This window comes from Melopsittacus undulatus, chromosome 3 (genome assembly GCF_012275295.1).
Source record: "Melopsittacus undulatus isolate bMelUnd1 chromosome 3, bMelUnd1.mat.Z, whole genome shotgun sequence".
In the NCBI taxonomy this organism is placed as follows: domain Eukaryota; kingdom Metazoa; phylum Chordata; class Aves; order Psittaciformes; family Psittaculidae; genus Melopsittacus; species Melopsittacus undulatus.
In genome coordinates, this window is record NC_047529.1 from 79493198 (window position 1) to 79518851 (window position 25654).

A 25654-nucleotide genomic window follows, 5' to 3' on the forward strand; every position below is an offset into this window, starting at 1 on the left:
GCATTCAAAAATGTTGTATTCTGGGTTTCCCATGTTCAGCTGACTTGACATCTTTCCTTTCTGAGCTATAAAGCTTTACCTCCTCTCTGATCCTGACTCAAAAAAGGATGAACATGTGGGAGGAGAATGGCTTAGCATAAAATCTCTTACCACATCTGAAGATTTGCCTGAGATATAAACACTGGGAGAACAAAAATTGCAGCTCACAGATACTCACTAGTGAACACTTAGCCTTGCCCTATCCTGCCCAGAAAGCGCTAGTCTCAATGTGCCACGTATTGCAGCCTAGGTGTAACCACTACAGTTATCTACAGTACTGAACCAGGATGGACCAGCTCTAGGTCTGGACATCTGGGCCACAAGCAAAGATCTCTTCTCCTGGATCTCAGAGGAATCCTTTCCTAACATATACAAGAAAGAGATACAACTTGTGAAGTCCAAATAAAGAGGGGTAAAAGCTGGGCTTGCAGAAGAATAGTAACAACATAGGCAGCAAAAGGAGCAGGGGGAAGAGTAGACACTGTGTTTACAGTCTAGAAACAGCAGTTCAGAAAAACTGACCACCTGTAGGAAGAAATCGGGAACAGAGATGAAATGCTACCAGACAGAATTGAAATTTACCTTCTTTGTACATATGAATTATGACACAATGTGGGCTTTGATTATAGATCTCTGGCTATTGTTTCCAGAGGATTCAACTTTATACAGTTCACTTTTCACAAGCACAGTACAGTTATTCATTAGCTCTCTACCTGTACAAAATAGGCAGTATTAAATTTGATAAAGAACTCTTAGCAAGAAAACCCACTACTAATTTCCTTTTCTGACATTTAAGTCCCAACACTATGGCATCCAACTTCTTCACCAATATTAATAAGCCCGCAGAAATGAACAATTGTTCCTGTTTTCAGAAGAGAAATCAGCACCAACAAGGATCAGACTCAAAAGTATTTACCAATTCTGGATGCTCAGCCTAAGACCTGGTTCTAAGTTCTTGGTGGTGTTCCACTCTTTCCACAGATATCATCTGTTTAGCTCCTGGGTATCAACCCAGGTTGAAGAATGCATAACTCCTCATGGACTGTAAGAACCAGTTTATATGGACACAGCATCACACATAAGCTTTGTGAAGTAGAAGTTAATCCTCTAAAAAGGTATTTTTCTGCCTTAATGATGAAATCACCTTCCTATTCTTCCCAGAGTTCTCATCCTCATTTGCAATACACTCCACAACAAAGGAGGTAGGAGTTTCTGCACTCCACAATCATGACATGCACCCAAGTTTTCCCTGTGCATGGTATGAAGAAGGGGGCCTGCAGAAGAAAAAGAATGCAGCAGCATAGCTGCAGATGGTCATACATCCTTGATACGGGTGAATATTTTATTCTGGGCAGTTCTTCTATTGTATAATATAGAACACTGCTTTAAAGAAGAACTAGGAACACATGTTCTCCACAAGTGACACTCTCAAATGACTGAGGCACTAAGCATGGGAAGTTTATTTAAATAAAGGCCAAAGAAAACTGAAGTAATACTATTTTGCTGAGGTCTACTTTTATCTTAGTGGAAAAATTTTACAGTTCTTTGTGCACAGTTCATAATTTCAGCCCTAACATCATATTTCCACAGAGCACCTATAGCTGAAACAAACTGCAGAAAAGCAAATGCTTTCATTCAGCAAACTAATTAGTATTAAGTGGATAAAGACAGGTTAAATATTTTGCAATATTAATATGCTGAATTGCCTTCATGTGAAAGTAGCATCAAGATTAAAATAATGTATTTTAAATGTAGCTTTAATTCTGACACTGAATGATTTCAAGGTTTTTGCATATGCATTACAAGGTAGCTCATTCCCCACCTCCCTCCATTTGGCCAAGATAAAGTTATGCAACTGAAAAGGAAAATCAAAACTTCAACAGGTAGAATAGTAAATGTAGTTCTTAATTTCTCCCACATAATTGGGAATAGTTAATTTACTTTGAATTTTAATGCTGACTGTACTTAGAAATTTTGGTACCCTTATATTAATTTCAATCTTAAATCCAGTCAAGCCCAATGTTATGTTTTCATTTCCTTATTAAACTGGAATCCATTAAGGCCATGTGAAGGTATTCCTGGCTTGTGGATTTGCTGACAATCCAGGATAATGGTCCCTTTACTTATTCTAAACATGCAGTAAATTTGTGCAGGTGTCCACATAAAAGGGACAAACAGGAAAAAAACACACAAAGTCTGTGTGAATCAGACAGTCACTGCCAACAGCATGGCTCCAAGACGTTGCAGTTGCTAAAAGGATATACTTAGATGAGAAAAAAAAAAAACATAAAGCAAAGCATTATCAGATTTACTGTATTTAAAGTGTGCTGTCAATCTGCAATATATGAATTTAATTTTGCAATTAGGCTTCAAAATTCAAGTAATGTAATGTTACAATAAACTAGTTCCAATCACAGTGAGCCTATTCCTGCCATACAGCTGGACTGCAAGAGTTAACTGGTAGCTTCTGGCTCCACCAGAACCTGCTATAGACAAAAGTGTGAGTTTCCAGCCCCCATTTACTGACTCATAGCCTGGCTATAAGGGCTAGAATATGATACAAAGGAAGAGCATATTGACTCAGAAGCTGAAGTAGGGAATGAGAAAACAGCAACTAACTAATGAAGGTAAGGAAGACAAATCTTAATGATGTGAAGAGATAACACTGTGTCATTAGTCCCTCCACAGCACTGCACTGCACTAGCTATTAAGAAGCAGAAAAATAACTGTTACAGCTGAACCCAGGACACCCTGTCCCAAGCACTGTCAGCAATATGAGAATTAAGAATAGCTTGTTTCCATTCTGATTCAGTGGTATAAGCCTTCATGTGGTAACTATCACTGTAACATCTGAACACACTTTACAAGTACAGTAGCAAACATTACCGGCTCTCTCAAATAGGAGCCCACATTCTGACTCCCTCCAGCACCAAATTTGTTTGCCTTAAGAATTGCAGAAAACTAACCAAGTATGTTATGGAGAACAGAGACTCCCAGAACCAGATGTTACCAGAGAGCTGGAAGAATGAGCTCTACATCTTGTTCTCATTGCAAGCAAGTTTTGGCCCAGAAGATCTTTCTTTGATATCTGACTGCTGTTCAAAGCAAAATCCTTGGCATGCACCTGTCTTTTTAATGGTTCAAGAGGCAAAAAAAAAAAAATGCATCAGAGGTTATTCACAGGTCTCTACAGCACTGAACGTACCAAGTCCTCTGCTGTTACCGGTTCTCCTTTCTTGTCATTAGCCACCACCATTTTCCCCAGTCTCTCTTTCATATCTTGAAGGCTGGTGGTAAGTGCCAGGATGGCCATAATTTCACTTGCAACAGCAATATCAAACTGAGCCTGTAAAATAGAAGTGAGAATCATGAACCAAATCAAAGTCAGGTCAAGTACTCACAGGGAATCATCAGGACTAACCTCAGGAAAGACTGATTTCACACTGGAATTCAAATGAGTTCTAAAGTGTAACCTGAGGCTTTTGAGATTGCTCAGACTACAGTAACTTTAAACACTTAGTCTATATTCCTTCGTTAATGTACTCTGTTACACTCCATTTACTTGGGGACCAGTTTGCAGAGTGCTTAGCCTCTTGGCTCGCAGTATCCTTAACCCTCTATGGGAACCAATAATTTTTTTTCTGTGGCAAAAAAAAAAAATCACCAGATGTGTTCTGTGCTTTACTGGCATAAGCACAGCATTGTGCTGGGTTTTGTTTGTTTGTTTTTTCCTTTTTCTTTCTATAATGCTCGCTAAAAGTTTTTTACTCTGATTTCAAAGACATTCTTGCTACATTTAACCATTCATTTTCTACACAAACTCAAAATTTAGAGTTTATGCTGCTAGGTCTCATGCTTGACCTATGATAATGTTAAATATATCTTGCCCTTCACCCCCATATTTTTTTTTAATGAACAAATATATGTCAAAAAACCCTCCAAGAACTACATGTGGCACCAGCTCTATTGCTCTTGTAGAAATACATCCATACTCTGCTGTGTTTCAGAACAATGTAAGCTGTGGTCCTTACTTTTCCTTAAAATCTTGCAGTTAGCAGTATTTGCACTAATTCACTATTAGTAAAGCCCAGGCCACATGCTAACAGATGTAAACAGAGAAGGCAAAGTCCTTAATGCATTATGCGATAGGAATGCAATGTTGAGGCTGCATTCTTCTGCAGCTTCTTTAGTAATCTATGTCCAGCAGTTAAAGCCTATGCAAAAACTTAGTCATCAACATCCTACTATCTACGTAAAAAAGCCTCAGGACTGTTTCTATATCAGACCTTTACTAGATGTATCCCATACTGACTAATACGAGAGTAACCTGTTCAAATTGAAGGCTTTGCCTATTTTTAAGAAGCTTCTACACAGAGAACTGTTCAACATGTACCTTACCAGTCCTATCCATTTGCCTACTACTCTAACAGCTTCTTCCCTTTTTTAACTTATATTTCTGCTTTTATATTGTCTTGACAGGTACAGCCCAAAGCAGCCATATTCAGGCTGACCTCTATGTATCTGCATGTTTAGTCAAAACTTCTGAAGACACGGAAGCACTTTTCTGCATTGGGCACAGACAGGGAGAGATATATACAGAAGACAAAAAATAATCCTGTAATTGAGATATTCAGCGTAGGGATTCAAATGAAATTCTGAAATCACAAAGCAGATTTTCTGTATTCACTGGAAGTAGTTCTATACATAACAGAATAGCTGTGTACACAGTGAACATTGCTGGTGTTGTGATGATATGGATGCTACTATCTCTTCTGAAGTTAAGAATGTCCCCGGTACATCATTGCAGCATATGTAAAACAGGAAATAAGCCTGAGGAATCTATGTCCAAGTCACATACTAGAATATTATCTAACTTTGTTGGGAAACCAAAAAAAAAGTTTTTATTATCACTGTTTCTATATAAACCCAAAAGGACAGGAAAAACAACCCCAGGTAGATACTCAAAGAGTGACATAAAATTTAATTGAAAAAACAGGCACAAAAGACTGTTAGCAGGTGCTGTTTTAACTCTAATAACCTTTATACACCTATGAAGTGCTGATAGAAGACTCAGCTGTAAATTCAGTTCCCTGTTGATGAAAGGATCCACCCACATGGATTCAATTGCAGGATCAAGGGCATCAGTCATGTAATACTCTTTAGAAACCACAGCATCCCTGTTCATTAAAATGCAGACTTTTGTGCCTGCTGTGCTCTGCCATTTTACACAGGTGTCATTGATTTTAAGAGTGCTAGAACATCACTCCAAATATTTATAAAATGCATCTGTTAACTATGAAGTCCTGTTTTCTCTGGATCTCCAGCTAGGCTCTGAAAAGAATTTTCCTGTTACCTCAAGTCACTAAGTATATGTTAAAAGGTGAATGGGTATGCATAAGTCCAACATATCGAAACCAAAAGCATCAAGGTAATTTCAGCCAAAACTTCAGTATAGAAGCAACATTTGACAGCCATATGTGAACTAGTACTCCATAATAAAACAACCCACATTTAAATAAGCAGTAAAATTATGGTGGTAAAATGCTTCACAATAAGGCTGGCAGAACCTCGCTCAAAGCTAACACTCACACTGAAACAAATCTAAACATAGGAAAACGTCTCAAGTGTTGAAGAAACTTGTACCAAGTATAATATTTTGTAGTCCCAACCCATTATCAGAAATAAGTCTAAGCCAATATTGAGCTTTATGTAAGTTATAGACAGAAAAGTCTCTGACCCGTGTGTGCAAAACCAAAACAAATGAGCACTTCTAGTGAAAGGCATCCCTGCCCATGGTGGGGGACAGGGGGGTTGGCTGGAACTAGATGTTGTTTAAGGTCCTTTCTAACCATAATCATTCTATAATTCTATGATTTCCTTTTTAAGTTCTTCTCTCCAATTTGACTGTTTTAACCTGCTGAATTGAGCAAAAATACTAGCATTACTTTTTGCTCTCTTTATTTGGGCACAAAGGCTAGAAAAGACCTGAAATGCTAAAGAAAAAGTAAGACACAATTTCCAAAATTAAGGAAAGCATTATTTCTACCGCAATAGCTATTCACCTCAAAATAGTCAGAACTTCAAGATTTTCATGATTCAGAATGTTAGATTACAGTATCTTCATCAAATTATATCCACATCATCACAATGACTTTGTTCCACCTGTTCCACACTGCATTGTTTCAGAAACTGATTCACTCTCACAACACTAGGAACACTTGTTTAGATAGTGCTGGAAAAGTCTGGATTTCAATTTATCAGTGAGTTCTTTAACTGACTTCCAGAAGCTCTCATATAGCAACATAGGTTAGCTTTTTTACACACATACTCATTTTCTGAAGTATCACTTAAGCCCACATACTAAAATTAAGCACATGCTCCAAGTTCTTACAGTTTAGATCCCAAAGCTGAGATGCATAAGAAGGAAAGCTAATGGTCATTTCCAGTCCTCATCAATGGGACCAGCAACACATGACCTGCCCCTGCATAAATACTACTCAATTAGTTTGAGTGACTTAAAAAAGTAAGGAAAATCATACAGATTAACCTTATGAGAATATAAGAGCACCTTTTATACTCATAGGACAACAATGTCCAACCCCTAACATGCATTTTTGTCAAGTGCTTTCAACACATTGTGTGATATGCATTAATTTCTAGGCTCTGAAACTTCAGACTCAGTTACTCCTTAACACAATCAGTATCACTACAAGAATACTATAAAAGAGCAAAAGATGTTAGCACTGCAATTCAAAGAATTATGCTGAAAGAACTGCAGAAACATCTCTCAGCCTCTAAAGTCTGTCCAGAACATATTAACTGTCTTTACATACCTGACGGATAAATCCTTTCTCTGTATTTGCCTGCCCAACTGTTATTTTGCGCAGGAATCTGTCATTTGTATCCACAACTGAAACAAGAGGATAGCAAAAGCAAAATATGTTAGCAAAGACTCAGGTATCTGTTTTATTCCAGGCATACCTGTTGATCTGCATGTAAGATTCAGCTGCTTGAACACTGTAACCAGACAGCCACACTCCTGCATTTCAGCAATAGCATTGACTTGGTTTCTCCCTTCTAATTGATACTATTAGGTGACAGGTTGAAATAACTCAAATACAATTTCTCTGAACACTATTTGAAGCTAACAGATTCTTATATTCTAACATACAATTGAATATTTTCCTACATAACAGAAAACTGTCTTAGTAGGTACAATGTGCCTCAGGCTTACTTCAAATCATCTGCTTCATCATTTACTTGTTAAGGCTGCATGACGTAGGTTAAACCTGGTCTGTTTCTCTTTTAAAGGATGATTATGTTGTCATACTGGTTCTTCCAGACAAGCCACTTTCATGCACATTACAGTAACTAATTCCACATTCAGCTGCACAGAAGCTAAAGGAAGTTTTTTTTTCAACTGCCAAGATCATCCATCTGCTATTTAACACAACTTCAGTTTTAGACAATTGTACTTCTAACCTGGAAACACTTTTGGTATTGCAAGGGCATGTCCAAGCCATCCTGTGGAATTACCAACTTCACTATCATTGCGAGTCAAATTCTCCAGTTCTGCACTGACAACACTCAATTTCTAACGTGCCTTTGTAGGAAAAAGAGCTCTCTCATCTGCTGAAAACTGATTGGGATGTTTTATTAGGAAGAAACATCAGGAGGATACTTCTGTTTGTTAGAAAATGAGACCAAACTCCAAGACCTCTCCTTCCCAGGAATGGCAATCCCTACAGTATGTGAAAATGGGCTCCCCTTTTCTTAAGGGCTCTTTAGATCTACAAATGTTTTCATTTGCACTGACCCTAAAAGAAAGAGTGGAAGATACTCTAAATCAGTTCATGCAGTAGCTTGGCAATCATGTCAATCTTATGTTAGGTGTAGATTTGAGCCCTATTAATTTAGAAGCAGAGAATCAAGAAACCTCTGGAGAAGTTCTCTGCGCTGAAGGTCAGTGAAATCACCTTCTCACATTTTTCCTGCTGCTTTTGGAGATTAACAAATTTCAGAAAAGGACATTGTGACTCCCCAAGAACAAGAGGGACTTTGAATCTCTAACCTACACAATACCAGTTTGGGGTTGTGAGTGAGCTGAGAGAAAAGCAAGGTTTAAGCCACTTCCCCTACTTGGCCATTTCTTGTGGAAGCATTGTAAATACCATATGTGCCTTCTGACTTCATGGTATTTACTCTTCAGACTACATAGTATTTAGGCCCCTACTTTCTTCAGGAATTCCATTTAAGGGATGGTGCAACCATTTCTATTTATATATAGTCATACTACAGCACTACTATATACTATAATATACTACAGCACTGGCAGAAATTCCAGAACAGAGCCTGCTACATGGAAGCAGTAGCCTCATACCAAGCTGTGGTACCATATGCCACCATGAAGCCACAAGCAGACCTAAATGTTTTTCCTACTACTCAAACACTGCTGAGAGTAGGAACTAGCCTTCCCACCAGCCTGGACAGCCAGTGGGCTGCTTTTTATCTGGTCCTTCCTCGTGCAATCATATAACCTGAACACTCCCTATGATGAAATTATAACTAACCCTGGAAGTTTTTCTGGTCACTGGGGTACTCTGGCTTTTTTACCATGGTCAGAATGCATTCTTCAGGAGTATTCCTATATCTGTGTTTAGAAGTAGTAACATAAGAATTAACTGGTTTTGCCACTAAAGCAATTTTTCCTTTTCCAGATTTTTACTTTTCCTTACCCAAAGAAAACATTTCAGGAAATTTTAGGTTCAACCAAGTGTCAGGTTTAATGAATCTACTTCCTGATCCTCTAGAGATATAAACAGGATCTGAATACCAGGGGAAGGGTAAGTGGGGGAAGCTTTCCTTCTTTTCAGTATGTTGTACCTGCTGAAGTTAGTATATGATGGCAATGAACTTTAAGCTTGTGACACTTTTAAGGAAACGGGTCCTGACTAAAATTAATTTCCAGACAATCTGAAAGCTTTCTCTTCTGCCCTTCAAATTCTCTGGTACATAACAAGATTCACATACATATGGATTGCACAAACAGTCCCAAATATAACATTTTCCAAATTATCTAAACCCCCCCCTTTTTTTTTCCTGAAATTTTTAAGACATGTACATCACACAGAGTTGTGTGGAATAGGAAGTTCACTAACACTGTTAGAGATTAATTAACTCACTTGAGGTTAACAGCTGTTGAGTAATGCTGCCTCCTCCCAAACCCGTGCTGATAAAAACGATGATTCATATTACACTAAATATTTATATTACTTCTTCATCCTAATACAGGTCTCTTCCAGACACACTGTATATAATAAAAAACATCTTGTGCCACATCGCCCAGTATTACCTTGAGAAATACATTCCAAGTTGAGATGACATGCACACAAAGGGCACAGTAAACTCTGCCCAAGAAGCCCCATTTCTCAACAGATTCACCTTATTTCTTTGATCATCACAATATAACAATTTAACAATGATTTTGAACTATACAACTGCAGTGTTTGAGAACTTGGGAAGATCATAAAATCCAATGGAATTTAGCGCATAATTTTATGCAGGGTTTACTTGTTTAAAAAGAGATACAGAAATTGAGGCAAACATTGAAATTTAACCCAGCACTAGAACTGGAAAATAACAGAGGGGAGTTGTCTGAGGGTGTGAGAGTGGACATTGATTTGCTTGGCACACATAGTTGAAACTGTACTACATCTTTCACCTCTTCTTCCTATCAAAGCAAACAGCTAGAGACACTTCAAAAACAGGAAAAACACATAATCCCTAATGTCTATTTAGTCTCTTAGCTACCCAGACTGCTGAGCTGGTGAGCATGAGGGACCAAAGTCAAGTAGGGTAAGTACAAATAATCTAAACCATAATTGATACCGTTAAGAAAAGAATGGATGAGATTTGTAAACTGTGCAGAAAAGCAACTTCCATGTTTTGACATGTATTTAATATGAGAGAGAAGGGATGTACTAAAACTGTCAGAATAACCTATCTTTCAGAATACTAGCAAAGTCTTTTGTGTTACTGCAGATATTTGACCAAATTTAGAACAACATACAGTATCTGTATTTGATATACACCCACATTTCCCACTTGCAAATAGGTCATTCTTATAGTCAGAGCACAGAAACAGCTCCAATTCAGGTAAAATTAAGTAAATTAGGAAATAAGTTATAATTAAATCCAAGCTGAAGTGAGGCTTTATGACTACATACCTCTTTGCCATGTTATGGTAGATGGGTCAATATCAAGGCGAGCAAATTTCCTAACCTCCTCTTCTGTTAAAGTATCAGGATCAGTCTTATATATTCCTAGTCTCTACAGAAAAACAAGTTAAAGAAACACAGTGAAGTGGCTTTTTTTTTGCTACAAAAGGTAGAGCAGCTCTGGCTTATCACCCCCTCTTTCAGCAAGCATTTTGGGAAGAAGCATCTCAGAACCAAAACTATTAAATAAACAAATCACACAGGAAAACACCTGTAACTAAAATATGGGCAAATGTAGATGGAGAAATGAAACAATAAAAGAGAAATACTCATAGGCCTCTTTCTTACATGGGTGAACCTCTTAATGTAAACCAAAGATGAAATTCAACATTATCAGTTACCAATAAAAAGATAATTAAATGCCTGCTCTATTTTGTGGAAACCTTTGAAAGACCCATGCATGGTCTTGTGTGAATCACCTTTGAATGAAATAAAAAAATCTGCTTCTAGAGCCCATCATCCATGAACTAAGTCACTTATAACAAATAAGCCTATACCCCCCCAACTTTTACAGATTTGCTATTTCAGCAACATCAAACCTATTTTTGGGTGAATCTACATAAAGATGGATCAGAAAACTGTGGGAAATTGTAGTCTTAAAAAAGAGAAAATAATTTTTTTGTTTAAATCGTTATTTTCTCTGGCATTAGAAAAGCATCCCTCAGTGAATTAACCAACATGCTTACACTTCTTAATTAGTAAAAATAAAGTAAATCTAGAAGTATAAACATACCCAAAACACTCCCCCTCCTTCCCTACCTGATACCCTGTAGACAGTGTAAACAAGGAAAAATTGAAAACACTTCAAAATTGTTATGGAAAATTCTGAGATCTACTCTGCCACAGAGTGACGCAGGCATCATGCCCAGTTTAGTTTACTGGCATTCAAATGAGCAGCACAAATGCTTAAACTGTTATGAGAAACATTTTTTCCCCTTCTTCAAAACAGAATATGATATTACCTCTATTCTCCTTTCCACCCCTAATTCCAATTGCACACTTGGCAGCTACCCATTGTCTCCTGATGACTCTGAAACAGCACTGGTCAGGGCTCAAAAGCCAAAAGCAAAAATGGAACTGGACACAGAAGACTGAAGCTATCCTTAAGGGACAATTCAAGCAGTTCATATTTTCTGCCCCCTATGCTAGTGCACTGTGTTGCCCTCTAAGTACTTATTAGAAGGGAGCCTCAAATCCAGATTATGTTATTCATACATGAATTGCACCAAAAGCTCTGCTGGAAGCATTTAGGAAGCAAGATGGGATGCAAAAGTATAGTATGCACACAAATGTACTTCTACCCCTCAAAGAAAGATTGTCAAATTGACATCAATAAAACCCCAGAAGTATATGCCATGATACACTTTCAAACCCAGAAAATATTGCAAAACCTAAGAATGTGAGCTGTCAAATATGACTTTACCATAATAGGAAAAGTATTTTAAATACCGTAACTTTAATATTTCATCAGGAAAGACGCAGCATTTAAAAACATTATTGGTTTATTTCAAGAGAGAAATGCATGGCAAAAATGTCAGTTATGAAGATAACTAACCCACATCCTATTACTTCAAGGATGATGCTTTCAGAAAAAAAAATCTGCACTGGAAAAATTCATGAGGGAGGTCTATATAAACTCGGTGCTGTACATCAATTTTAAACAAGTTGCATAAAAGAGTATGTTTTATGAAGAGATACTATCATTGAGGAGACGCTACACTAACAACTTACTCTCAGACGGGCAAGCTGAATAGCAGAAAATCCTCTCACGCCATTAACTGCTGGAACCAGTCTATTATACAAAGCCTAGAAAAAACACAGGAGAAGTTAATGAAAGAAAAGGTTACAACCAGGAACTAGTCAAATAAAAACTAATGTTTTCATTTCATTCAGAGTAATTTAATTAAAATTTCCCCACCACATAAGTTGTGGACTTCTGGTTAGTGATTTAAAAAACAGTTCCAAGAAGGTGGTAGGCTTTTGAGCAATGCCTATGATTTAACAGTCTAAATCCAGTTAAAGAAATGATTGTGTTTCTATGCTTCACCAAACAAATACGTATTATTTTTGAAATTGAGAACCCTTTAAAACTTTAACCAAGGTCCAAAATTATTCAAACTGTGGCTATCATTTGCAAAATGACCTAAATGCACATTTGTATTATACCAAGTAAAGGGTTGTTTTAACTCAAGTTTTGCTGAGTTTTAACACTGAGCCAAGAAAGGGAAGCTCCTTCCTTTACTTTCCCTTTTTCCTTTAAAGACCCAAGTTACATTTTTGTCAAGATCACAACATATTTAGTAGAAGGAAGAGGATCTACTTTATTTTCTCCACAAATGCTTCTTCTTAAGGTACATCACAGCCAACTACACGTCAGAAATGTAATTTTTAACTTTAGAAGGAGTATACAAATTATTAAAAAGAGTAAGATGATATATATCTCTTATTAGGCATATCAACATATTTTATTAGATTATTTAGTACAGTCTGAAATAGTTGATAATGTTCTGGGCATAAGATCCTTATCTTAAGACTACCTCATGATAGCTATTTGCCAAAAAAACATATTCGATAAGCAAAATTTCCCAGCAGAACATAGAATGGCTTCAGCAATAGTTTCTGTTCATACAGTGAAAATATAAAAAGATAATTTATTTTGCTTTGAAATGCAGTTTACTGAAAAGCAGGAAAGCAAAAAGTGTCATGTGGATATCAGCAAACAACTCTCACCTTATCAGATTGAGTATTCTCATGCAAGATCCTAGCATCAATAGCAGCAGCCAGCAAATTATTTGCAGCAGTTATAGCATGAATATCGCCAGTCAAATGAAGATTGAACTAGGAGGTGAAAACAACAAATTCCTTTTATAAGAAACCATTTAACTCAATTTATTAATTTCAGGCAGATTAGCAGCAACAATCATTGCTATCTCCTTGAGGTTGCAGCTCTGATTAGTTACCTGATTAGTGTAGATGAAATGTTATCAGGCTGAAAATACACTAAGCTATATGAAGGTCTGATTTTCACCTGTATACATGGTAAAGTACCCTTAGTTTAGCCAAACAAAGCCAAGAGCATCTTTATTTCTTGTTAAATGATCCAAGAATGAAAAGCCCAGGGCTACAGTTCCAAATCATTAATACTAAACCAATTAAATACCGTCAGTATTCACTAATTGAGCTGGAGCAGGGGTGCAGATTTCTGCTGAATTCTCCAGAGCATACTGTGCATGCTGGGTTTTGGGGTGTATGTCAGCTTGCTGCCATGGGAAAACAGCCTGTGCCTTATCAGGCATGAACTTTGCTGATATAAAGTTTGTCCAGCAAAGTTTTGTGGAAAAATCTGAAATCAGCAGTTTAGATTAGATTAGGACTTGATGAGTAGGTACTTTATTTCTTATATATCTCTGACAGAAGGAAGTGGGAGGTCAATTTCAGCTGCACTGCAGCACTGACTGCAGAGGGGCATCGAGAGCAGCTGACACAAGCCTTTGTGCTTACACTCACATGCAACAGGGGAATCAAAACTCTAACCAACTGCTACATTAGGGCTCTGTTTGGACCAGCTGTGCACTTTCAAGGCAGTACTTCACCAGCTCAGGCTATCCAAGTGGTTTTGTTGAGCTCTAAATTATGGCTCTTTTGGGGTGAAACCATCACACATTTCCAAACAAGCACTGAATATACGTGTAAGCTTAGCCATGCTATCCTTACATGTCCCACTGCCCAGAGATTTACTTGCATTTTATGCTCTGGAAAAACTCCATTTTCAACTACAGCATCCTGAGCCCCTGGGCACATGGCTAAGCCGGCTGCAGACAAAGGAGGGAGGTTAAGGAAGGCACCCAGCTTAGATGGCAGCAGCCAACTGGCATTACACAGTCTACACTTCATCTCTGTCCTTGACACAGCCTGTCCATAAACGCATGGACCATGTAGCTTTACATTGTGAATGTTGTGTTAGATAACGATGCATGCTTCAGAGTATCATTATTTTCACAGTGAAATATTTTGAAAGCGTGCATCCAGCCAGCTTCTTCAAAAGCTGGCACATGATTTTCAGAAGCCCTTGAACAGCACTAGGGATGATGCAGTCTTCAACAGAAACCCATTTAATTGTGAGTAGAGGACAGCTGCAGATTACTTTACAGGTAAGAAAATAATTCTTTCACTTTGACAGTGCCAGAGCACCAGCAGCCCTGACTATTGCTGCCTGGGCCCCTGTCAGTCCCCAGTGCCATCAGCCTCTGCCCCAGCCATGCTGCAGCAAGGCTGGTCTCCAGCTGCTGCAGCCCTGCCCAGCCACAGGCCTCACCAAGCCAGACACATCAGTTGCTCATGTCCCAGCCCAGCTTCAGTCCGTCCCCATGGAAGCGCCCAGTGTCTGGGCTGAGGCTGTCCCAGTCCTCCTGGCTGCCTGTTCTGACAGACCATCACCACTGACCAAGTGCTGCAGCAGCAACCTCAGCCTCAGGGACAGGGACTCACTGCCCCCCGACCACTGCCTCACCTCCTCCATGGGGATCACTTGGGCATATCCACCACCGGCTGCTCCACCTGTGCAGGAAAACATATAGTCACACCTGACTCTGATCAGTATTAGAGAAAAACAACCACCCTTTAACACACAAAGTCAAACGCCCAGTGTTGACGACACATTTCTCAGCATTTCAATTTCTATTAGGGGATTAAGGATGCACCCAAATGAACAGAATTTCCTTAAACCTTTCTGACTTTTTCGAGCAGGAAGTAAAAGGGGAATTCTTGATCTGAAATGAAAGCCCACACATGACAGCTGGCCCAGACTTTGGCTACCTAATGGCTACCCTCTGCTCCTGCCCAGATTTAGGACATAGTCATGCACATGCAGCTGTTAGGTAGAAAGACACACCAATTACAAGCAAGAACTGCTTCTGAACGAAACCTTCACACCCTTGCCTGAGTGCTCCTTTCCTGCTGCCTTTCAGGATACAGGCAAAGAAGTTTGCTGTAGCCTATGCACAAGTTGAGTGGAGGGATTAAAGCACTCACATTCACCAGTCTTGGCTGAGAAGCACCAAGCACCAGGAGCCTTCCAGCTGAAATCAAACTTGTTAACTTAAACTTCAGCAAAGCAAAGTAGAGCAGATGGGGAGTGCTTGCCCAGTTAGGCATCAAACTCAGCTGAGAAATGGCAAAAAAAAGATTATATTACTTCCTATCAGCATTGAAGACAGGCTTGAACTTTGGCTGGCTCTTACCCGGCCCTCATGCTCTTAAAGGGTTTCTAGGCAGAAAAGCTGTGATTAAGGGCGACAACTCAGAAAAACAGAAAGAAGAGGTTCAGATCTAGCCAAATTTATGATGCAGATGAGCTGAACCATATGCTTACCTGCCAACTTACTTAGATTGGATATTTTTAATCAATATGAGTGGATTTAGGACTCCTTCTCAAGGAATAATTAAACAATAACATTTAGAGACATTTTTAGACAGTCTCCGAGCAAAGGAGTTGCTAGAAGGGCAGCTCTTTTTGTATGTACTTGCACAAAAGGCTAACACAGCCCCATGCCTTTCACTATGTTTGGGCTTCATCTGCCTTATCAATACACATTAAATGCATGAACATAGATATGAACCTTGCATGGGAAGACATGTGCAAGAAACATTTATTTATTAGTTATATACTTTCAAAAAATCCAATATTCTACCATTCAGACAATTCACTGAGTGAAGTAACTAAAGAATTTAAATGAAAATAAAAAAAGGAGTAAAAGAAAAAAGTATTTCCTTTTAATCTTACAAAGGTCTGCAAATATTATGTACCTTTAACTCCAAAAGTAGGTCCTTGAGAAGGTTGTCTCAGACAAGCAAAGGAATTAATGCTAAGGTGTGCAGTAAGCGCCTGAACGAGACCAATTGTGACTGTGCTTTTCCCCTCTCCTAGGGGTGTAGGGGTTATTCTAGCAAAACAAGAAAAAAGATTAATCAAATTCTTTGCTGATGTCAGCCTGGCTAAGGATATCAGAATTTAAAGCTTTTGATTTCAATGAAGAATATTTGTACAGCAAATTTCAATAAGATTACTTTATCTCCACAAAAATACTACCACAATGTTAGCCCCTAGCTCAAGTTGGAATGCTAATATACATGTGTCTTCGATTTAACCAATTTACTATGATAGCAGAAAAAGAGAAGATTATTTTGGCAAAAGTTCTAAAAAGAATATGTTGAATTTAGACATTTTTATTACAGCATAAGTCTCACCAGTTTCATTAACAAGCCATCCATCAAGATATTCTGAGCACATATTAATACTTTTCTGTAGTAATGCATGAGATGTTTTATTCCCACTGCTCAAAATATGAATGAAATAACAGAATATTTTAAATTAAATAACCAACACTTCTGTTTGTAGAGCTCAACTATCCCTCCCCAGCTTCCATGTCATTGCAGTCCTCAACAATGACAGATCAACTGCTTTTTGTTTAAAACAGGGCACAAAAGTCGCTATATTCAACTGAGCATGATTTATTTTACACTTATGTTTCATGATATTGTTGCAGATTTAATGGTGATGAGAGACAATTACAATCATAGTCCAACCTCCCATACAAATGCTCAAAAGCCTCATGCTATAACTCCCACACCTAGACCATGACTGAACCAGGCCAGAATTTTAGAAGGGTATCCAACCTCGAATCAGAGACTCCAACCTCCTCTCAAAGACTCTATTCTTGTACCTTTAATGAGCGGACAATGACAGCTGATTTTGTAAGTAGAAAACTTCATCAGCCTTCAGTGAATGAGACACACCTCAGTTTAAGTGATGTCTTCCCTACTTTCAAGGTCCATGTTAAAAGTGGGAGAGTTTTGCAGTTTTTCTCTTTTTCCTTTTCTTCCTTAAAGTAGGAACATGCCTCATGTCTCCGAAATGCATTCAAATGATTCAATTGAAGCACAGCATTTCTCCTTCTGACTGGCAAAAGAAGAAAGCCCCAGTCCTTTTCCCACTCACAGAGCTCTCATACAAGTCCAACTTTTTGGCAAAGTGTAAGCATTACTATATTTTCTGTCTTCATTACTTGCAGAGAAGCAAGTACCTTAGTGAAGTTGACACTAAGAACTAATGTTCATTCCCAAGGAAATACAAGCATGCACACACATCCTAGTCGAACAGAAATCCTTATTCTATGACCTCTTCAAAACTTGAGCTAAAACATCTAGCTCTAACTAGAAACACTTCCTTTCCCAACCAGTAATTTTTCCAAGTTATTGCTATCCTCAGAGCACAACTCAAATGCATTAAAACATCAGTAGAATTGTAAGATGCAGCTTAGTTCAGTCAGTTCACAAAATTACAAAAGCCCTTCTTTGTCCCACGAAATGTAAACACATGAAAAACATTAACTTGTCAGAAATCTATCTTTTACTTCATCATCAGATCCTGGGCTTTTTGCTAAGAAAAAAAGAATCCTTTGTCTGGAAAAATTTGGGCAACAGGAGGCAAGCCAATTTAACATCTTCTAGTGGGAGGTGTTCCTGCCCATGGTAGGTGGGATAAAGAACTAGATGATCTTAAGGTCCTTTCCAACCCTAACTATTCTGTGATTCTATGATTCTGTACTGTTCTAGGAAATATTTTTTCTATTCTGAAAAGTGCTGTTCTAACTCAAGTTTCAGTGAAATCAATGGAATTTAGTACATCTGTAAGAGACTCCCTAAACTGAAACTCTTTTTAAATAGCATTTTGTCTACTGGCAGCTTTGAACTACTTTCATATGACTAGGTAGCACATGGGTTACTTAATTTGGGCATTTGTTTTCAGTCATTTTTTCCTAAGTTTATAACATCAGGTTTGCCCACAGCCCAATTCTTAAATATTTTTAGTAACTTACTATCCAGACTATTTCAGCATCCTAGCTTCCTAGAACAGCACTCTCTTAACTTAAAGGGAATTCACAGATTTTTAGCAAAATATCTATGTAGAGCCAACAAAAGGTGGGACATTTAGAGCATATGCTGAGAAGGATCCATTTTATCTACTCTCAAAAGCAGTTTTGGTCCCTGTCATCTTTTTAACCATACTATGCCACCGTATTTCCTGCTGATCTACTGCAGGGGCACAAAATACTTCATGATTGCAGCTGCTAGAAGAATTGAGACTTTTTAATCTCTACATTGTCATGCAGTGAGCCCTCCTGGTTTTACTACTGCTACAATGACAGCTTCCATTTTCCCATCGCTATTTCTGCAATCTCCATTTTGTCCTGGGATCCTTACTTTTGTACAAAGATGCTTCTTTGAGAGCACCAAGGCCAGATTAACCCATTTTCACATCCAGTTTCACCCTCCTGACTACTGTGTTAACACTGATTGCCCCAAGCCCATTGAAATAATTATTAGCATGGCTTCTCCCTGCCCTTTGTTGTGCTACTGTCTCATTCACTTTTGCCTATTGCCTTAATCTCATTTACTTGATCCTCTTATTCCTGGGCATTAAAGCCAGATTTAAAGAATATTGGAGTAATCTTGAGGTGTCACTGCACTCAGAGACATAACAAGATAATAACTTTAAGTTATTTAAAACACAACATTAACAAAATAAACAAATAAAAATAAACCCACCAAAAAGTAAACTACTCTGCTATGAAAAAGACAACTATAACAGTTTGCTGGAAGTTACCAGTAAAGGGCTTGCCACAAAACCACAAAGCTTAGTGCTCACAATGGCTACGCTGCTAATAAAACAACTTGTATTTGCAGTTCTTCCTGTTGGTGGTTATCTCTGATTTTGAACATCAGACACACAAAGTTCACATTCTAGAGAATTAAGAGACACCACCACTACCTTATTTACTCAAGTGTCGCTCAACACATGGCAGAAGGCTAAGTTTGGCATTCAGAGCAGCACAGGGACTCATATTTATAAGTCTTACGAAACAATCAAAAAATCAAATATACAGTCTGCCATTTAGTAAAAGCAAGGAAACTGGAATTGACAAATGCATAAACAGAATGCATGTTGATGGTAAAATGAAGAACAGTATCTACCTGTCACAGAAAATACACACTATCAAGAAACACGTTACTAAAATGCTCTGGTAACTAGGCTGGTACATTCTAAAATGACAATGTAAAACAAGTCAGAAAGCACTGGGAATTTTCTATGACAAAGACCTCTTTCCAAAGAACAAAAGAGAAACAACAGGAGGAATACATTTTGCCTCTTCTGAATTTACAATATAATGACACTTTGCACCAATCAAATCACAGAGATCCACAGAGTGAGAATGTGGCATTCTGGCAGAACCAGCCTCCACCAAAGTGGGAGTAAAAATTAACTACAGCAAGCTTACTTTCACCAGTGTACTCATGCAAGCACACAATGGTTTGCAGCAGCAAACGGACATGTGTTTACAGACAGAACCTTGACTTCATCAAACCTGTTTGGCTTTAACAGCATATATTTTCAATGTGTTCCTCACATCAGTTTGTTTTAGTCTGTTCTCTCCCTTCTGAGAAACTCTGTCATCCTTAGTTTTCCTGCAACCAGAGTTACTCAGATGGACATCTAAAGGCTCAAAATGTCTAAAGATGGAGAAAGAAAACTAGCAACTCCACTTCCATAAATGGCATACAGCACTTGAGTGCCACTCCCCCAAGAAACCGCATCCACTGCAGCAGGTTGGAATAGGCAGTATTAGCTAAGAAGTCAAATCTCGGAACCTGACTTTTCAATCTCTTTTCACCTAAAAGAATGAACAAAATGTGAGGGACTTGGAAATCACACTTTTCAGTGAAGCCAGATAGGTCTGGACAATTCACTTACCTATCTTCAACTTCTCATCTTACATGAGATACCTTGACAAGACCTTTGATTCTCATAGGCTAAGTAGCAGCCTAGAGACTACAGGTTAAATCCCATGAATTAAATAGTTTTTTAATAGTTTCTCTAGTTACCAGAACCTCAGTTTTAAATAGTTGGGGGAAAAAAAAGTCTAAAATAAAAAGAAATTTCTATTCCAATAATTTCCTTAGAAAGCTTATTTTAAATACTTCCTTTTTGTACCTGGTCTCCTTTGATCAGTTTTTACACATAGAATAATCCAATTAACAATTTTATGGACATTGAGATGTTTTTGTTGGCTACATTACTGAGCCTACAGTACAGCAACTTAGGTCACTTGCTCGCTTGAGTATAAAATTACAACTGCCAATGGCTAACTTTAGCTCAATTGTGCAATGCTGTGTTTTGATCTTATGCAAATCTAGAGAAAAATAACTCCTCCTTTAAAATATAGTACTTTTACAGCCATTTGCATTATTCTTCAATTTTCCTTAATATGTTTTCAATCTAAACACAGAAACCTCACAATCACTTTCCTCCTTAAAACTTACTTTGCCACCTACCAAGCAGTCACCAGCTCCTTGGCAAAGTAAGTTTTCCATAACATTGGAAAGCCTTCTCTTTTATGTATATCAAAACAAAGATAAGAATATGCAGACTTTTTGTTTGTTTGTTATACATCACATTAGCTTGCAGCAGAGCTGTTTCTGTGGGAAAGCTACATGAGGTCTCACAAAGAGAAAATAAACAGTGAGATGATACACTGCACCAGCTGTAACCTCCTCACAGTTACTCCAGCCGCTGTGACTCCAGCAAGAGTTTTGCTGGATACATGACAATACTCTTCTTTCAAATTTTCTATCTTCAACTCATCAGTATCAGCAATTTTCAAGATTTTAATGTGTTCACCATTCCTGTGTTCCACCTGGAAGCCTGAAAAGCTGAGCAATGGGGGCACGGGCAATTGAGTTCCCATAAATGACAGCCTCACCTACACACATCTCCCATACAAAATTACAGCTGTCAGAAACGTGTTTCTGAGCACAGAAGTGTTGCAATTCCTAATTCATGGAGGTGAGATTATGACAACATTGCAGGCGCATCCTCAAAATGGGATTTGAGCTTCTTGGTATGAAAGCACAGTGGTCACTGTGAAGCTAACATGACTGAACAAAGCCAGAACAGGCTAAGGAATCCACAGCTACAAACCCTCAAAAGCCAACAAACTTATCCAAGATAATCCCAGTCAGGAGCTGTGCAATGACATGTGGAATACATGACAAACCGTCTCAGCCATGACTTTGCTTTGGACTGTCAGATTTTTCAGTGCATCAACACAGTGGTAATTTCTCATCTTATTCTTCCCTCTATTTTTCCTTTTCTTTTTTTTTTCTTGATGTCTACTATTTTTCCTCTAAGTACCTTGTGCCCCAAGAAATACAGGGAAAAGAAATCCAAACCAATCCATACCCATGAGAAGTAAATGCAATTCCAAATCTGAAATTTCTGTCCCTAAGATATTTACCATCACACAACTTGTACAAGCATTAAGTTAGTATTCATTATCTTCAATTTTTACCTAACCAACAGGGTAGTGCATCACAAAACAACCTATTAATGTTAGGTGAAAAGTAATGATTTTACATTTCCAGTATTTAAAATCCAACATGCTTCTTACTAAAAGCAGCACTATATTCCATATTTTTTCCACATTCTGTTATTCCTCTGCTTGCAATTGTGAAATGAAGAAGTTTTCAGAATTATCTGGTAAACCCCACAGCACTGAAGCATTTAAAAACAAACTGCTGGAACACACAGGGTCTAACTAATTTTAGAGGTAGTTTACTATTGTGCTTACAAATATGCCATCTACATACTTGAATGCATGACTAAGTTATTTTAAACTTAGCTACTAAGTCAATGCACAAGCTTCATTCATTTGCATGCTCTCAGCTTGCAGTGAATGGGAGGCAGTTTAAGTTAATATATCCTGCAACATAATCCTTTTCTAGTACACTAAGAGCCTGTATAAAGGCAGCAGATGCCCAAGAGCTAATTACTGCATGATAATTTGTGGCTCTTACTTAGTGGCTGGTCTAAAACCACGACACCCCAAGGTGACACGAGCCCTGTAACAAGTCACACACACAAAACCCCGACTAAGAATGAAAAAAGTGAAAGAATGTTATCCACACAGAGGAATATCGAAGTTATGAAGAAATTAAGTCTTCATCCTATTTTCAATACACCTATCCTTACAGATAAAAAGGTACATGTGGTTGCATTTTGCTATTCAGAACAAGTCTGGGCACATCAGGAATAAACTAGAAGCACATCTGAAGAAAGTATTTATCATTCCTAGACATCATGAAACATTAAAATCCAATTGTGGAATTACAGGCACAAATGTCACTAGCTGCATCACGGACAGAGATTAGACATTTTGCAGCCTACTGAATACACACACACTTTTCACTCCCTTCACATACAGTAAGTACACATCATACATAATATATATATATTTCTGTCATACCAAATACCCTGAAGGACAAGCATATATCTTAAATGTTTCCTCTGAAGCACTGGAAACTTGTTCTGAAGCTTTATACCTCATTATTCTAAAAGAATTTCTAAGTACCTTTGGTTATTGTGAACAAACACCAATAATCCTCCAAGTGGATGACCAAAAGTTTTGGTTGACCTTATCTTGGCAGGGAGAGGATGAAGAAGGCAACTGAGGATACTATTTCACTCGCTGATTTCCACACTGGAGTGATACTGAGTTTTCATCCTACTAAACATTTCCTCAACAGATGTAGCTCCCCACTTTTCTTGAAATCATTGTCTGCTACAGTCATTTCAGCAAATGAGAACAGCTGAGAAAGCATAAACGCAAGTTCTACATGTATTTTACATGTACAATAGTTCAAACTCAAACTTTTAACTCTCTCAGAAGAGCATGTTCCCACCATTGTAATCACTTTACCCAGGTACTGCTTGTACAGCAGATGGGCTTCCTAGGCACCCCATCAGATGCAATGACTTCTGTTATAGATAACAACATACTGCATAATCAAGTAGTGTAGGTACCAAACCCAAACGTTTGTGAAACACAGTTCACTCTTTACACATGTCATATAAACTTAACATACAGTTTTCTATTTGTTGACAGCTTTTCCTGCTAGATAAACTCCCCCATTTCTTCTATGTGTATATAAACTTCTGCCTGTGCCAACAAAACAGCATTCAGACAATTGCTTGATGACTTCCTTGGAGAAGACTGGGAGACAAAGCAGAGTGAAGAAATGTAAGCACTGGTGCATGCAATATGACACAACTAAAATCCACCTGAATGGGGCTTTGCACCATACTATCTTCCACCTCAAAACATTTTCAAATAAGCTGTGCTTCTGCATCCAGAGGAGGGCCACGAGGATGATCAGGGGACTGGAGCACCTCCTGTATGAAGACAGGCTGAGAAAGTTGGTGCTATTCAGCCTGGAGAAGAGAAGGCTGCGTGGAGACCTCATAGCAGCCTTCCAGTATCTGAAGGGGACCTACAGGGATGCTGGTGAGGGACTATTCATTAGGGACTGTAGTGATAGGACAAGGGGTAATGGGTTGAAGCTTAAAAAGGGGAAGTTTAGATTGGATATAAGGCAGAAGCTCTTTACTGTAAGGGTGGTGAGGCACTGGAATGGCTTGCCCAGGGATGTTGTGAATGCTCCATCCCTGGTGGTGTTCAAGGCCAGGCTGGACAGAGCCTTGGGTGACATGGTTTAGTGTGAGGTCTCCCTGCCCATGGCAGGGGAGTTGGAACTAGATGATCTTAAGGTCCTTTCCAACCCTAACTATTCTATGACTCTATGATTCTGTTAGAGCGCTGGCACAGCCTGCAGCATGGTGCCCAACTGATGCAGTTGACAACATGAGCCTGAAAGCACATACTGGCAACTTCCTTCAAACTCAGCCAAATGCTGAATCTGCTTTTCTTTCCCCAAAACAGCAAAACACAAAATTAAAGTCTACTGAAGGAAACCAAGCTCAACCAGCCACTGTTTCTTTCTCTTAAACAACTGCTCCAATGTCCTCCAGGAACATCTTTGTACATTGCACTTCTACTACATAGCTTTGAAGACAGCTTCATAACTTGTCTGCCTCAGCTTTGCAACATCATGTCCCTCAGTCTACAACAGCTTCACCTCAGATACTGCCAGAAATCCAGGCTGTCCCTATAGGGAGGTAGTAAAGCAAACAGTTTTTGAAACACTACCCCAGCTGAGGTATCGGTAGATCAAGGCAGTTAAGAACAGCCTTCTGCATCAGCATAAAGTTGTATTTTAAACCTGATTGTTTTTACTTACAAGGAAACAGCCATATAAATTCAGAATATAAAGAACATATGTAATTTAAATACTAATGAAAACCTTCACATTTGTGAACAATTAGAAGTTTGTACTTAGCAAACCAGGTGAATGAAAAAATGTTGTGTCACTGAATGCAGAAAAAAAAAATCTATCTCTTCAGAACAGAAGAGGATAATTCCTGCTGAGCATAGCATTTACCATAATCATGGGAACAGAGAGCAGGATAAGCTTGCCTGGAGACATGTCTACATTTCAGAGAAAAAAAAAAAAGCCTTTTTTAACTTTGCTCTCTGTTCTTCAATAAAAAATGTATTTGTTGTTAATATCAACAGATTAGCATGTAGCTTCTGTTAAAGTCTGTTTATAAACAGTGACAACACACACAGACTTATATATTTGAGTTAAACACTTAAAATCCTGATAAGACAGTAAGAAAAACTCCACACACCAATAGATAACATTTAAGATGCTTAGAATAAACTACCTTATATAAAATATACTTTACTTCAGTAATAACAGTTTGGAAGAAAAGCTGTGTTACTCCAGAAATTTTCAAAACTGCTTTCAAAACTTTCAGAAGAGAGCAACATACAGCCAAAAACATTCAGGGTCCTTAGTCGTGCAGTGTATTCAAAAGATGTAAGCTGCATGCTTATATTAATATGAATGGAAAGAATGGACATTAATGACATAACTGTACATTCTTACCCAGCAACTAGAACATATTTTCCATCTGGTTGATCCTTTAACCTTTCCAGCAGGGACAAACGCACTTTGGCTTTGGTTTGGCCATAGATCTCAATTTCATCTGTAAGCAATCCTATCTCCTTGGCAAGTACATCAACAGCTTTTGGACTCTGTGCTCGGGAAATCTCAATATCACTGGAAAAGAAAACAAATAGGAGCCAGGAGATTTCTCTCAGCTTAGGTGGTCGACAACAGAGCACAAAACAACAGCAAATACTTCAACAATGGGGTTATTGTAATCAGTTTTTCAATCCTCTCTCACATTTTATTAACCAAACCTTAATATTAACTAACACCTAATATAACATTGAGAATCACATGCAGCGTTTGTTAATTGCTACAATTTCACAGAGTTCTCTCGTTTAATCACATTTCAAATATTGTGTAATGCTTTC

General features: G+C 38.2%; 1 protein-coding gene across 1 annotated transcript in view; it reads right to left on the bottom strand.

Annotated features, from left to right (window-relative positions):
- Positions 1 to 25654, bottom strand: part of MTHFD1L (methylenetetrahydrofolate dehydrogenase (NADP+ dependent) 1 like) — a 156496-nt gene that overhangs the window by 105335 nt on the left and 25507 nt on the right. The window contains exons 11-18 of the mRNA XM_034060760.1: positions 25221 to 25394; positions 16122 to 16258; positions 14827 to 14873; positions 13047 to 13154; positions 12048 to 12122; positions 10266 to 10368; positions 6873 to 6949; positions 3245 to 3385 (exon numbers count right to left, since the gene is read on the bottom strand). Of these exons, the coding sequence (XP_033916651.1) occupies positions 3245 to 3385; positions 6873 to 6949; positions 10266 to 10368; positions 12048 to 12122; positions 13047 to 13154; positions 14827 to 14873; positions 16122 to 16258; positions 25221 to 25394 (862 nt within the window). The remainder of the gene's footprint in view (positions 1 to 3244; positions 3386 to 6872; positions 6950 to 10265; positions 10369 to 12047; positions 12123 to 13046; positions 13155 to 14826; positions 14874 to 16121; positions 16259 to 25220; positions 25395 to 25654) is intronic.